A 15,934-nucleotide genomic window follows, 5' to 3' on the forward strand; every position below is an offset into this window, starting at 1 on the left:
AACTGAAGTGTATCCATTCAAATTGAAGTCACTTCTCCAAGGCCACAGGGCCTGCAGAGATGCCAGCTTTGCCCTCCTTTGCCATAAGCTCCTGTTGCTGAGAGCTGGTCCTGGAAGAGCTTCACAATTAACAGGATGTTGAACTACCACACCACACCTCAGTTTTTCTTTCTAGGGATGGTAGAAATTGGTTTATTGTTTTTCTGTGTTGTTTGCCATTCCAGATTCATAACTGGTCATTTTGAAGACTTATCAGGCTAGCCTGCTTAGAGTACTTGGTGGGTAAGACAGTTCTGCTCATTGCTACAGTAGACAGCTAACCAAGCCTTCTGGGTTTAGTGGTGTGGTAATTCCAGAAAAACTGAGGTACTTCTTACAAGGTTTAGGGAGAATACATCTCTCCTAGTGATTGCAGCAGCCTGAAGAAGGTTGTGCTTCCTGAATTGCTCGTGTTCAGGATCACCCCAATTCTCTCACATTCTTGAAAATTCAAGCCTTTTTTTTAAAAACATCACTCCTAATGGTAAAACCCTCAGACCTGGTCTGACACAGCCTTAGTTTGCATAAGTGCAAATGTGTTTGCCTGTGCACCCTCGAGAGCAGTCCTCAGATGGGTGAGTGTCCTCCGTGAAATCAGACTGCTGCTATTTTCTTGTGTTCACAGCACACGCGTGCATGCTTCTGCAGAAAGCCAATATGCTGAGCTCCATTGTGCAGGATTGCCTGAGAGCATGAGTCTGCCAAAGTGTGTCACCCTCCTTATTTTAAGAAAGAGAAAATATCATTTCTGGTGTCAAGTATAATATTCTAAGTAGAATTTGAGTCCTGGAAATCCCTGACTCTGAGCCTGCAATTGTTTCGTCAGTTTGTTATGGCATTTCATGCTGCGTTGTCTCCTGTTTGAATCAGTAATTCTCAGTCCATATTAGAACTTACTCACTTATGTTCACTTAAGATACATTTTTAAGACATTATCAACAAAAATACAGAGATATCTCATTAAAACAAGCTTTGTGGCACAGAAATGCTCAGTGTGGCAAATGTATTCAGGACACTTACGGGTAAACAAAGCAATAGAAGTGACATACATGGTACCATGTTACTCATGTTCCTTCTTGTTTGTATCTTTTAAGGAGTCTTCTAAAATCTGTTGAAGAAGAATTACATCAGCGGTAATCACAACTTTTATTTAAGCTTGAAGTACTGTTTTTGTCATAGATAAGCTAAATCGTTTTCCCCTTCTCTGTCATGTGTGGCTTGTTAGTTTTAGTTGTCAGTCTGTCTGCAATCAGCCCTCCTGCATCTCTGTAGCTGCTCTGGGGAGGCTCACCATCTAATGATGCTATCTATTCTCTTTAGAGGACATGTGGCTCACTTAGATGATGATGACGGAGATGATGATGACTCTAAACAGTAAGTTCTCTTACTCTCTTTGGTAAAAAGAAAGGATGTCACATTTGGCCTGTGTCAGTTCTAGCAGCTTAATATTAATGATAATTCTAACGTAAGTTGTACCACAGTCTCTGTGCCATTGTTGATCTACTCCGCGTGAATTGCTCTCCTTCAGATTGGGATAACAAAAATGCCTTATACTGGATGGGTTGGACAGAGACGTAATCTCCCAGGTCTCAAGGCTGAAAATTCAGGTTCTAGGTGCTGTGCTATTTGATGGCCTATTTGGTGTCCGATGGTTTCCTCTATTTAGCTGTACACCTACCCCAACCTTGGCTTTTGAGACAGAGTCTCTTGTAGTCCACGTTGGCCGAGAATGTACTATATACATGTGAATGACCTTGAACTCGTCAAGTTCCTACCTCCATCTGTGTGTTCACATGACCTTTCCTTGATGTGTGTATGTAGTGGGGCAAAGGGCAGTTATTTTTCTTAATCTCATTTCTATCAAACCTATAGCTTCATTTAACCTTAATGACCACCTTAAAACTCTGTCATTGTGTGTATCACATTGAGAATTCTCTCATCAGTCTGTGAATTTAAGGAGAGTAAAGTCAGTCTATAACAGTAAACAAAGAATAGAATTGGGAAAAATCCCAACTTGCCTGTCAGACAGGCCTCTGGGTATGCATGTGGTGGGTTATCTTGAATAGATTAGTTGATGTGAGAAGACCCCTCTTAACTGTGGGTGGGACCATTTCCAAGTAAGAGGACCCTAGACTGTGTAAAATGGAGAAAGCCAGCTGAGCACTGACTGAATTCTGATGTGACCAGCATTTCCTGCCGCCTTGACTCTGCCGTGATGGACCACATGCTTGAACTGTAGCTGGAGTAAGCCCTTTGTCAGAACTGTAACACCACAGCAGGGAGAGCGGGACACACTGTAGGCTGCACTCTGTGCTCTTCCCGTTTCCCCAGCCCGACTGCTGCTCGCATCCTTACTTACCTTTTGATTGAAATAAGGTAGAATTTTGGGTGTCTTCCCACTTTGTATCATTCTCAGCATTGGAAACCGAGAAGATGCACATTTACCTACTTCTGAATGTTTATTTCAGTAGAATTTGGACATTTTACAAAATATCTTAGAAAAAAATCTCATGAAGCCAGAAAATAGTATTTGTCTCTGAAGGCTTTTCTTCTGTATCTTTGAAAAATAATTGTGTTTAATAATTCATTTGTCAAATTGTGTTTAATAATTCATTTGCAAAGTTCTGACTATATTTTCTGTGTTTTTAGTTCAACCATGAAAGCAAAAGTCCCGCCACCCCTGCCACCAAAGGTAAACAGACTCGCTGCTCACCCCTGCACGCTGCTCTCCACTGCGGTGCTCACTCTCCTCGTTACTGTGCCTGTTTTTGTTCCCACCATAAAGAAAAACTAGCTGATGATTATTATCTGAGAACATGATTTTACTTTGATCTTTTTAAAAATGATGATTCAGTAGTTATTTAATATTTTTACTTTGAAATAATTTCTAGATTTCCACCTAACTAGAAATCTTAAATTTTCACAAGATATTTTTCCTTAAAATCTGTAAACTACCATAATTGATTGCTGAGAATGAACAAAGGAAAAACTGTCATCACAGACATGTAATTTTCAAAAAATAATTGTAAATTAAAAGTACAAAAGTAGCACAGCAGTTTTGGAAAACAGTGTGACGTCAACCCTCTCCCTTTCCCTGGCTTTGCTGTGATTGAACCTGGGACCGTTGTGCACATTAGGCAAGCACTCTGCACTGAACTAATCCTTTACCTGCAAAGTCATCTTGGATAAGAAAGAAATCACAACTTACAGGGTTTTGTTTAATTTCATACATGTATAGTATATACACTATATATATATATATACACACACACACACACAAGCTTTTTTCAGGATAAAATGAGTGGATACAAATAGCAATATGGTACATTTATCTTATAGGTTATATGTGTCACAAGTTTCAGTTGCAAAAGTAAGTTGGGTTGTATTTTGAGTTGGAGTCTTACCAATCTTGACCCTAGCAGTGTTTTGTTTCCATTGAATTGCTGAGAGAAGTTCAAGTCTCACAGACAAAAGGTGCTGCACTTGTGTGTGGAGACTCCTTTGGTGGGTGGGTATCATGAGGGCACACGTGGAGGAACTGATACATTCTGCAAACTACTATCTTCAGGAAGTTTCTTAGGCATCCTTATTGTGCTGGTGTTCTCCGGTATATAATCATTTTAATTGCCATCTTCTGTTGTCTCTAATCTGAAAGATTATATTTTGACATAAACATTCTGAGTTGTCCAAAGGACAGATTAGATTAACCTGACAAGTATTGATTAACTTCAGCACTTAAAAGATATGCAGTTAAGTTGGAGTATAATCAGAAAGACAGAATATTTTTACTTAGGAAGGTTTATAAGACACTAATAGAAGGGAATAGAAACCAGTTCATATTGCTCCTCCCTCAGCTGCGAAATTCAGCACATTTTAGTGTACATTTTCAAGATAATTTTTAAGTAATAAAGTAACCTGAATCTTAAATACCATTGACACTCCTCTAATAAACACAGTTTGAAAGTCTCTGATATGTAATAATATTTACCTCAGGAAAGTAATCTTATATTTAATCACTATTTTCCTTTTCTATGTGATTTCAGCCTAAATCCATCTTCATACCGCAGGATACGCATTCTGCTGAGGATGGTAATCAAGGAACAATCAAGAGATGTCCCTCATCAGGGAGCCCAGCAAAGCCATCCCACGTTCCACCCAGGCCACCTCCCCCCAGGTTACCCCCACAGAAGCCTGCTGCTTTAGGTGAGGGTAGAGGACAGACTGCAGTCTGTTACAGGTGTTCGTTCTGGAAGTGAAGGGACCGTCCAAGAAATGATTGAAGTTCCTGTGGGGCGATGCAAGAGCAGTGGCTGTTAGAGTGTTTCCTGCCTTCTGCTTCCTGTGCAGAGTGGCTCAGGGACACGGTCCCTTGTGAGCCAGCCCGGGACATTTACCCCTATTTTTTTGTTTGTTTGTTTGTTATGTTCATGTGTGTGTTTGCCTGAAGGTATGTGTGTGTTTCACATGCATGCCTGGTGCCAACAGAGGCCAGAAGAGGGTGTCAGATCCCAGGGAACTGGAGTTAAGACGGTTGTGAGCCACCATACAGGTGCTGAGACGTGAACGTAGGTCCTCTGCAGCACCAGAAGGTGCTCTTAGCACTGAACCATCTCTACAGCTCCAGCCCATTAGCATTCCCACCTTCGGAGATTGCTCTGTCTGTTTCATCATTAGCTAAGCATCCAAGTCACAATCAGACTTTGAAGAAACAAGGAAATGTGTTCAGCTGTAGGCTGCTTCTGTCTTAGGAAAGATAAAGGTGTTTGTCTTTGACTCCTTAATTTTTCTTAATCACTTTTAGAAAAGCAATTGGTGTTTATAGATATTGTATAAATTAGCACTAGAAGGTACTGTTTCATCACTGTGAAGTGTCCTCTGTTCGGAGGAGCCTTTTAAATGGGCTGTTACCATTTCTTGGTAACTGTATGTAACATGAATTGTCCACTCCTTGAAAGTAATTCTGAATTTACAGTTTTTCTCTTTTAATGAAAATAAATGTTTACTCAGATACTACCTGAATTTAAATTTGCCTAAAATGTCAGAAGTAGGTTGAACTGGAAGAACATACATAACAGCCCAGCAATGAGAGTTGTGAATGGGAGATCTCAAACACAGGATTAGTCTCCTATTTAGTAATTGTCTCAATGAACTATTTCATTAAAAAATTGTCCTTTTACAATATATCTAAACATATCTTATTGCAGGAAATGGAGTGAGCTCCTTCCAGCTAAATGGTGAACGAGACGGATCATTGTATCAGCAACAGAGTGAGCATAGAGGCACCAACCTCTCCAGAAAAGAGAAGAAGGATGTACCAGTAAGTGCTTGTGTCCTTTCTCACTGTGTAGCAGTGTTACACTAACAAGGACTAAAACCATAGGAATTGTGTATTCCATAATTACTATAGTAATATTTTAGTCTATGGATTATCGTGATAGTATTTTATTTAAATCATAAAGGTTTCTTTGTAAAGATAAAATGGCATAACTGTTTTTAAACTTAAGTCCATTTTTATGTAGCATATTATAAATCATGGTTTTTATGTCAGTCTAACCCAGTGCTTCTCAACCTTCCTAATGCTGTGACCCTTTAATACAATTCCTCATGTTGTGGTGATGCCAGCCATAACATTATTTTCATTACTACCTCATAATTGTAATTTGCTACTGTTATGAATTATAACATAACTATCTGTGTTTTCTGGTGGTCTTAGATGATCCTGTGAAAGGGGCTTTTGACCTCCAAAGGGTCACGACCCACAGGTTGAGAACTGCTGGTTTAACCCTTCACACTGACTGTCGACTAAGAGCTGACTGTCCTCCCTGGAGAGAACTGACTCTTTGAACTCTAGCCTTTGTTGGCAGAGAGAACTGACTCTTTGAACTCTAGCCTTTGTTGGCGGAGCGCCTGGCATGTGAGAGAAAAAAACTGCCCAGAAAGCTAGGATATGTATAAGTATGTACCTAGGGAAAGGATGTACACCAAACTGGTTTGCTGGAGCTGTAAGTAACTTTGGAAAGAATATAGGAAAGTTAAGGATAACTATTTTATTTTATGATGATAGTACCATTGTATATTTTAGTCAAAGAAATAAGCTTGAAATACAGCATTTTCTTGCCACAATAACAGCAAAAAGTAAAATAATAACACATATTCCTTTTCTAGAAGCCAATTAGTAATGGTCTTCCCCCAACACCTAAAGTGCATGTAAGTACCGAGTATCAAATAATTGATTTTTCAAACTAAATATCGCAGGAATTATTTCAGTGTATATCTTTGATTGTGTCTGCCTGCTTCCCACTCCCACCCCCAGTACTGACATTACAAGCAGGAGCTATCAAAATCATGCTCAATTTTTTTTCAATTTAAAAAGAAAATTTTACATTTGTGTGTATGTGAATGTGTATATGTGTGTGTTTGTTTCACATATATACATGTGTGGTTCTGTCATAGCACAGATGTGGAAGTCAGAAACCAATTTCCTAGAGTGAGTTTTCTCTTTCCACCATGTAGATCTGGGAATAGATCTCAGGTCAGACTTGGAGGCGAGTGCTTTTGCTTCCTGAGCGTCTTGCCTGTCCTCAGATTGATCCTTCTAATGAGTCTATATATTTTGAGTTTGGAGCATGTGTATGAATTTAACTCAACCTTGCATCTTAGTTTATAATATGAAATTCAACGGTGACCTTTTTTTCTTATTTTGAGACAGGGTTTCTCTGTGTAGCTCTGACTGTCCTGGAACTCACTATGTAGACCAGACTAGTCTCAAAACTCACAGAGATCCTTCTGCCTCTGCCTCCTGAGTGCTGGGATTAAAAGTGTGCACCACGACACCCAGACTCAATGATGACATTTTTGTCAAGAAACCAAACAAGAACATTTTCTTTGTTGAGATTATTATTTTCTTCTTACCTAAGAATATGATACTGTTTTGATAGGAGATTCTGATTCTCAGTGGCAAATTATTTATTACACAGAATTGGTTATTGGTGCTGATTTTATTGTGAAATGATAAAAGAAATATGAGATTTTTTTTTCTCCAGCAAAATTGTTCCCAGAAAACTTTGTATAATACTATCAAAAATCTGTTGTGGATATCCAAAAGAAATGATTCAGTCTTTGAGAAGCTAGGTGGACGGCTGACTTGACACTTTTACTTCTGTAAAATGGGGGTGATGGTAATTTAGTTTGTCCCCTGTGGTCTCCCATATTAAAACAGTAGTTATGCCTCGTATGTTCTGTTAGGACTGTGGTTTGTCACCGCCATGTTGATGAGTCCTTCTTTTCCAGATGGGAGCATGTTTTTCAAAGGTGTTTAATGGCTGTCCCTTGAAAATCCACTGTGCCACATCCTGGATAAACCCAGACACGAGAGGTAGTACCGCAGTCTGAGTTTTGCTGTTTGTGTAGACTTAAGGTGGATATATTTGTCTGTGCTGTTGCTGTGGTTGGAGGTCACGGGTGACTCACTGGAGTTGATTGGCGGGCACAGCATCAGATCTCCCTCATTTCCTGCAGGAATGTTTCTTCCTCTCCTGCCCAGGGTGTTATTTTTCACAGAGCCACAACTGAAGTGACTTAGATCCGAAACACCCAGAGTCACGTGACTGTTTTAGAGGGGCTCTAAATTGTAAAGGGATCATATTCAGAGCAGTTAGGGTGTAAGCTAAGGACGGTGTTATTTCTGCCTCCCAGCAGCTCTCTCGTTAGCTATGTCTCCTGGGAGCATTCTGAGATGAATGTGTAAGAAGCCAAATATGTACGCATCCTTCTAAACCCCAATACCAGTCTTCACTCACACGTGGCTGTGCTGCTCCCAGGCAGCTGGGGCTAGAGTGCTTTGTTTAAGCCTCTGCTTTCTGACCGCAGGTCTCATGCCGTCACCAGTCCTAAAGGCTGCACAGTTGAGGGTTGTTCTTAGGCTACTTCTGCTCAGCCTGGAGAAGATCATAATGTATTGCTTTTAATATCTTCAGAACAATTAAATAGGACATTGGCTAGGTTTCTCTTATCGTCTAAAACAGTAGTTCTCAACTTGTGGGGCACAACCCCCGTGGTGTCAGATATTTACATTACAATTTATAACAGTAGCAAAATTACAGTTATGAAGTAGTAACAAACTAAATTTGTGGCCGGGGATCACCACAACATGAGGAATTGCATTAAAGGGCCTCAGCATTAGGAAGGTAGAGAACTACTGCTCTACCCAGGTTTTAGTTAAATTTTTAGCAGGCAATGATTAGGACATAGGTTGGGTTAGGTGGGTTTGGTTTGGTTTTAGACCAAGCTGTTAGCCCAGGCTGACCTCAAACCTCCTATCTAGTCAGTGATGATCGTGGACTTCTGGCCCACTGTCTCCACCTCCTAAGACTGTGGTTGCATGCCTATGCCACCATGTCTGGTTTGTGTGCTGCTGGATCAAACCCAGGGCCTTGCCCGTGCTAAACAAGCACTCTACCTACTGAGCTACATCCTCGGTATCTACTCTATTTTGTTGTTTCCTCTGCCTTCCCAGTCCCAGATCCTGTGTTTTTTATGTTAGGGCTTACAGTAATAGCCCCCAAAATAAGTCTGTTGTCTTAGTCACCATTCTATTGCTGTAAAGAAACAACTCTTAATTAGGGACTTGATTATGATTTCAGAGGTTTAGTCCTTTATCATCATGGCGGGGAGCATGGCAGTGTGCATGGCACTGGAACAGTAGCTGAGAGCTACATCCTGATCCACTGGCCGAGAGAGAGCTTTTGAAACCTCAGAGTCCACCTCCCCAGTCACTTACTTCCTCCAAGGCCATGTCTCCTAATCCCTGTGATCCTTTCAGACAGTTCCACTCCCTGGTGACTAAGCATTCAAGTAGATGAGCCTCTGGGGCCATTCCTACTCAAACCACCACATATGTAAAGATCATTTTTAATCTAAGCTAGTTCTTAGTTTTCACCCTGTTATTTGCACATGGTCCTCTCTTTAGGGAACTCTAGAAAAAGTAGCTGCAGACTCTGCCAGTCAGTCCCTCCCTCTGGTGAGTGAGGGTCCAACAGGCTACACTCTTTATGTCTCTGTCATGCAGTGCTTTCCTCGCTGTGCTGAGACTAACATTTATATATAACTTAGTTTATGAGTATCTAATTTCCTCTCTGTATTAAAACTTGAAAATTACAGTCTTTTTCAGAGGTAACACATATTGACTAAATTTTAGATAGTATAAACCTTTTTAAAGTATCTTGTTTATTGAAATCAGCTATGAAATATCTCTGTTATTTCAGATCAGTACTTGATATTTGGTGCTGAAGAGGGCATTTATACCCTTAATCTCAATGAACTTCATGAAACATCAATGGAACAGGTAGGCTATCTTCTGTAATTTTTCTTGTTAGTTAAGTAGACATTAGAAATAAGTTTCAGTTATAGTTTGTCATTCCTTTTATTCATAAAACATTCTAGGAGCTTTTGTTTACTACATACTGAAGACATAGCCCTAGGTTTGGCTTCTGCCCCTGGGAAGTTTACACTGTTAGTGCAAGACAGATCCCAGCACTCACACTTTAACATCACTCTAGGAACGAGCACAGGAGATAGGCAGTGAATGTCACCGGTTCCTCCAGTGAGAGCTGGAAAGGATGTGCTTGGGTGGACCTTGAATGAGCTGTAAAGTAGTATGGGTGTGGGTGGGGAGGAGTGATTCAACAGTTGTGAGCCTAGAACAGTGACAATCAATTGTCCAACCCCAGAGCTTTGAGTGCCCAGCTAATGGCCAGACCTGAGCCTTGGAAATGTGAGGTTGTGGTCAAAGGTGAAAGACCTGTTAAGTCTGGGCAAGGGGTTGGGGAGATGACTCAGTGGTTAAGAGCACTTGCTACACCGACCTCCTATGGCTAGCCTGGGCAGCAAGCTAGACTAGACTTCACACCCTCAGCTCTCCACCACATTGTCTCTTCTATGTCCCTGGAGAAGTCGTTAGCGTAGAGAAAGGCAGGCTCTGTATGAAGCTCATGAGAGGTCCCTGTCAGAACTGCACGTGATAGTGCAGTTTTCAGAGACGTAAGAGGGAGAGGGACGAGGACATCAGTCTCACATGTTTTAGTATCATGAATTCACTATAAATAAAATGGAGAAAAATCTGCAAATAGTAATAAACTATTCAAAACTAAACATTGCCATCTTTCTCACATTTCTTTTTCTTTTTTGTGGTGCTAGGACCGAGCCCCCAAGGGTTTGCACATCCTAGGCAAGGGCTCAACCACTGAGCTATATTCCTATTCCCCCTTAACCATTTAATTTTTTAAAAAAGATTATTTGTTTATTTATTATGTGTACTGTGTTTTGTCTGCATATGTGCTTGGCCAGAAGAGGGTGCCAGATCTCATTACAGATGGTTGTGAATCACCATGTGGCTGCTGGGAATTGAATTCAGGACCTCTGGAAGGGCAGTCAGTGCTCTTAACTGCTGAGCCATCTCTCCAGCTCAGACCTACCTTTTAAATTTTTTAAAAAATTTTATGAGTATGGGCGTCTTGGCATGGATATGTATCAATGCACCATGTGTGTGCCTAGGTCCCACAGAGGCCAAAAGAGGATGTTGATGCCCTAGAACTGGAGTTATAGATGGTTGTGAGCTGCCACGTGAGAACTGAGAATTGAGCCCAGGTCCTCCACAAGAACAGGCCATGCTCTTAACCAATGAGCTATCTCTCCAGCCCCACATGCTCTATCTTCCACAAAGACTAGCTGGGCAGTGGTGGGTCACGCCTTTAATCCCAGCACTCAGGTGGCAGAGGCAAGCGGATCTCTGAGTTCTAGGCCAGTCTGGTCTACAGAGTGAGTTCCAGGACTGCTCGAGCTATACAGAGAAACCCTGTCTCAAAGGGGAAAAAAGAATGCAAAGACTAAATTAAGTTTACTGAAGTCACATAGTCATCAAGAAAGTGTGAATCTAAGCAAAACATTGAACCTGCTCTTCTTAAGTGTTATGTTCTTTCATTAAACTGATTATTCTACCCAGAACCTAACTTACTGAAGGAAGCATTGATCATCTGGAAAACCTTTAGATTTTTTTAAGGTAGTTAAAAAAAATCCAACACTCAAATAAAGCTAGGTATAAATGCCCCATGCCCCATGCTGAAAATGTAAAAGGATTTATGTCTTGTCCTGGCACTTTGTATATGATTATATTAGTAGTTAGAAAACATCGTCCTATGTTTGGCACTTAGGAAGGACTTCTAAGTATATATTTGTTTAAAAATTGCCATAGGTCAACACTGATTAAATAAAAGTCAGTGTCCTGTGGTCTAGAATAAGTTATTGCCCTTTCTCTGCCTCTTGTTCTCAGTGTGATGATTAAACTCCCCCTTGGGGTACAACGTTTCAGTGAAAAGCATAAAGTAGAAAATATGTGTTAAAATTGGGATTTAAGACATAGTTAGCTATAGGTACATGGTCCATATTTTTTAATGTTTGACTGGAGAGTATTTCAAGAATGCACTTCCCAAATAAGTGAAATGCAAGCCTTCTGCTTTATTTTGTTTATTTAAATTGTATTAATAATTTGCTTCTCCCTTCTATTATTACATTTTCTTATGACTTGGTGCTCTAATGTAGTAATGTCCTTAGAGCCTTGATGTATTTCATCATCTCTCCATTCTTCCTATTCCCTACCTTCATCCCAGTCCATTTTGGAAAGCCCTGTAGGAATTGCCCAGAGCAAGCCCAGCCAAGAAGCTTGTTAAGTCAGGGTACCTAATTGCATACATGAGTGGCTGTCACAGTCTTTCTAGGTTCAGCCTAGTGCTTTAGTAGGTGTGAATGAGGTCCGGGAACTGGCATGTCTAACACGGCCCAGGTCATGGTGATGCTCTGGTCCAGCAGCCACTGTGCAGACTGCTCACACCTGTTGATGAAAAGTCTCTGTGAGACCAGTCGTTTTCTATTGGTTCACTTTTCTTTGCTCCAATACTCACCTGTTGCCAAGGAACCTGAACTGTTCCCCAGTTCTCACACACTATGTGGACAGATGGATGCTCATATTTCCTCTCAAATTCTACTTATCCCAGCCTTTGTAGTTTGCAAATTTTTATCATGGTCCCTTGTAGCCTTTCTCCTGTACAAACCTAGTTTTCAGTGTCTCTTGTCTACGTTATGTAACTTTTTTTCTATATCATTCGTACATTGCATGTACTTGATAAGTACATTTTAAGAATAGTTCACAGGAGAGACTTAAGCATTTAACCCAGGTCCAAAAGAAGGGAATTGATGGTATTTAAAATATTTTTATTCTCTTTGGGGTTACATAGTCCCTCATTACAGGGTGATGAGTTAATCATGCTATGTTCAAACTTAGATTATGTTTGGCTAACTTCCTTTGCTGTAGCTGTGAGTGCACTTTACAGGCCTAAGAACTGGCTCTTGACATTTAGCTCGCATAGCACCATGTTCATATGCACATGACAATTATGTGTTAACTCTGTAAACTTTGTATGTTGGCAGCTGTTTCCCCGCAGGTGTACATGGTTATACGTGATGAACAATTGCTTACTATCAATATCTGGTAAGTCTGGCCTTTATGCATCTTAAACAATCCTTATTGTCTGTTATTCGCTCTTATGTTGTGTTTATTTCTTCACAGGTAAAGCTTCTCAGCTTTATTCCCATAATTTACCAGGGCTTTTTGATTACGCAAGACAGATGCAAAAGTTACCTGTAGCGATTCCAGCACATAAGCTCCCTGACAGAATACTGCCAAGGTAACTATTGAGTTGTGTTTCTGTTCTTGGAGATCTCATGCTCACACCCTTATTCTGTAGAAGGAGAAGGCTTGAGCTAATAGAAATTTTTCATTAAAAAAATCATGTTGTGGTGTACATTCACAAGGGCTTATTTATCATATTTTTATTCTAAAATTGTTGTAATTTGTGCTTTCTATTTACACAAACATTTTCTTCCTGAATTTTTGTCTTTTCTGCAAAAATAAAACTAATTTTTCATGTAATCATACATTACATACATTGCCTTTGCTCTTAACATGTTTGCGTTAACTTACATAAAGTGACTTTTTTTCCAGAGTACAGTTTCTAAGCCTGGAAAATCAAAATGATTTATTGAATTAATGTTTTTTGCATTTGGAGATAATTGGGGGTGAGGAGTTTTGCTTTTGTACTTTCTGCATTTTTAATCATGCTGAGCTCTTATTTTTATTGTAATCGTGGTCCTCATTTGTTTCTTGAATGGTCTTTTAAGTCAAACTGTAATATAGCCAGTCTTCTTTTGCAAGACTCATTGTAAAACCAATGCTAAGAACCCTTAGTTTTCAGGTTGAAGTTCTGTTGTTAACTTCTGAGTTTACAGTGTGGACAAATGTCTTTTAAAGACTTTTATTTATTTAGTGTGCGTGCGTGTGTGTGTGTGTGTGTGTGTGTGTGTGTGTGTGTACATGTACCTGCGAAGGCATTGGATTCCCTAGAGCTGGAGTTACAAGCAATTTGTGAGCTGCCAGCATGGGTGCTAGGAACTGAACTTGGGTCCTCCAGAAGAGTAGGAAGTGCCATTAACAGCTGAGCTGTTTCTCCAGTCCTGACAAGCTTATTTCTTAATAGCCTTCTGATGAAAGCTATTTAAAACTTATGCTTTTCTGTCTTGAAATAGATATGTTAAATTTAATTGGGTATTTTCATGATTGTTCAGAATTGTGACTTGGGCTTCAGTTGATATAGTAACAGCTATATTTGTAATTTTTCTTTTTTTTTTGGTTTTTCAAGACAGGGTTTCTCTGTAGCTTTGGAACCTGTCTTGGAACTAGCTCTTGTAGACCAGGCTGGCCTCAGACTCACAAAGATCCACGTGCCCCGCCTCCCGAGTTCTGAGTTCTGGGATTAAAGGCGTGTGCTACCACCGCCTGGCTTGTAATTTTTTCTTTTAGCTATCACTTCGTGATGCTGTTTGTCTTCTTGACTATTATAGTGCCTTTTCATCCAGCTGTGTTTACTCTTTCCAGTTTTCACTGACTGTAAATGAAGTGTCTCCATGCACAGATGAGACGCTATGCATGAAGATACTGCCTCTTCCTTTAAGAACTTTCCATGGAAGATTTAACCCCTCTCTTTGTAGTTTACCTCTAACTTACTGCTTTAGGAATTTTGTTATAATTAATTTGCAGCATTAAAAATACCCACAGATATTGCCTTCCTTTTTCACCTTCGTTCTCTAGGAACCAGTTACCATAACACATGCCTGAAATCCCAACACTTAGGAGATAAAGGCAGAATGATCAGGAGGTAACGGCTAGTCTTAGTTACATGCTGAGTTGGAAGTAAGCTAAGGCTACAAGACCCTGTCTTAAGGGGTAGGTGGTTGGAGAGATGGCTTGCCCCCACCCCAGGGTGGGTGTTAAGAGCATGTAGTGCTCTTGCAGAGAATCCAAGTTTAGTTCCCACTGGGCAATTCACAACCACTTGTAACTCTAGCTCCTGGGGATCTGACACCTTTCGTGACTTTTGCAGACCCCTGAACTCACATGCAATTTTTAAAATGAAATAAAACTAGTCCCAGCACTTGGGAGGTAGAGGCAGGTGGATCTCTGTGAGTTCAAGACCAGCCTGGTCTACAAGAGCTAGTTCCAGGACAGACTCCAAAGCTACAGAGAAACCCTGTCTCTAAAAAACTAAGACAAAACAAAACAAAAACAAAAGAATAGATTTAAGTATCTATGTATTTTTTTTTAATTGCGGTTTTAAGATGTAGTTGGTGAGCAGTGGTGGTGCACACCTTTAGTCCCAGCACTTGGGAGGCAGAGGCAGGCGGATCTTAGTGAGTTTGAGGCCAGCCTGGTCTACAAAGTGAGATTCAGGACAGGCTCCAAAACACAGAGAAACCCTGTCTTGAAAAACAAAGACTTATTTTTATTTGTGTGTGTGTGTGTGTGTGTGTGTACATACTGTGTGTGTACATGCATCAGAATGCAGGTACCTACAGGTACCAGAAGAGGGTGTCAAATCCCCTGGAGCTGGTGTTTCAGGCAGTTGTGAACCATCTTGTATGGGTGTTGGGCCTGGAACTCAGGTCCTCTGGAATAGCAATGCATGCTCTTAATTTTTGAGCCATCAGCCCAATAAGACAACTTTTACGTAACATAATTCATTGATGTGCTGCAAATACCTGTCCTGGTGTTTGACTTCTCTCCACTTTTGTCACTGGTGCTTTCTGGTGAGCCAGGCTGCTAATGCAGCCACTGAATGCCAGCTGCATTGAAACTACTCCATGGTTTTGTTTTGTTTAAAGTTAAAAGTTTAATTCTTTTGGAATTAATGGGAGGCCCTGAGAAAGGGATCTAATGTATTTTAATCTTCTACCTTTATTTATTTACTTATTTATTGTGGGGGGGAGATGGGGGGGGAGTGTGCACGCATGCGCGCACACACACATGCACGCATACCACAACATGCTGAGGAAATTAGATGACAGCTGTCCACTATTAGGGTTCCAGGAATTAAACTCCAGTTGTCAGGTTTGGTAGCAAAGACCTTTCTTTACCCACTGGCCTGTTTTGCCAGCTCCTGTAGTCTTACTTTAACGTAGAATCACCAGAACTAATGTTTAGCTCGTGCTTTCCCCGCTGATCTGTAACAGCATTTTTGCAATGTACAGTTTGCCACCTGCTCACATATTCTTCTCCATTCAAATTTAGGAAATTTGCTGTATCAGCAAAAATCCCCGAAACCAAGTGGTGTCAGAAGTGCTGTGTGGGTGAGTAGACTCCTGTTTGGAGGAGCATAAGGGAGCCCTGTGGGGCTCATGTCCTATAGGGCATAGCTTTAGCTCCCCTCAGCCCTTAAGTAAAGCAGCATTCTTGGCCTTTCTGTGTCTGTGTAAGCTAAGACAAGTATAATACCTCCACATAGCAGGTGCT

At 40.6% G+C, this 15,934-nt stretch overlaps 1 protein-coding gene across 9 annotated transcripts in view; it reads left to right on the forward strand.

Moving 5' to 3' along the window:
- The window catches only part of Map4k3 (mitogen-activated protein kinase kinase kinase kinase 3), a 154,087-nt gene that overhangs the window by 120,748 nt on the left and 17,405 nt on the right, over positions 1 to 15,934 (forward strand). For all 9 annotated transcript variants that reach the window (XM_085690988.2, XM_085690984.2, XM_085690986.2 and 6 more), the window contains 11 exons: positions 1,134 to 1,172; positions 1,360 to 1,413; positions 2,689 to 2,731; positions 4,083 to 4,242; positions 5,244 to 5,356; positions 6,205 to 6,246; positions 7,330 to 7,414; positions 9,303 to 9,382; positions 12,520 to 12,580; positions 12,659 to 12,776; positions 15,713 to 15,771. In XM_085690988.2, the coding sequence (XP_085547114.1) occupies positions 1,134 to 1,172; positions 1,360 to 1,413; positions 2,689 to 2,731; positions 4,083 to 4,242; positions 5,244 to 5,356; positions 6,205 to 6,246; positions 7,330 to 7,414; positions 9,303 to 9,382; positions 12,520 to 12,580; positions 12,659 to 12,776; positions 15,713 to 15,771 (854 nt within the window). The remainder of the gene's footprint in view (positions 1 to 1,133; positions 1,173 to 1,359; positions 1,414 to 2,688; positions 2,732 to 4,082; positions 4,243 to 5,243; positions 5,357 to 6,204; positions 6,247 to 7,329; positions 7,415 to 9,302; positions 9,383 to 12,519; positions 12,581 to 12,658; positions 12,777 to 15,712; positions 15,772 to 15,934) is intronic.

This window comes from Myodes glareolus, chromosome 6 (assembly GCF_982192425.1).
Source record: "Myodes glareolus chromosome 6, mMyoGla1.1, whole genome shotgun sequence".
Classification (NCBI taxonomy): domain Eukaryota; kingdom Metazoa; phylum Chordata; class Mammalia; order Rodentia; family Cricetidae; genus Myodes; species Myodes glareolus.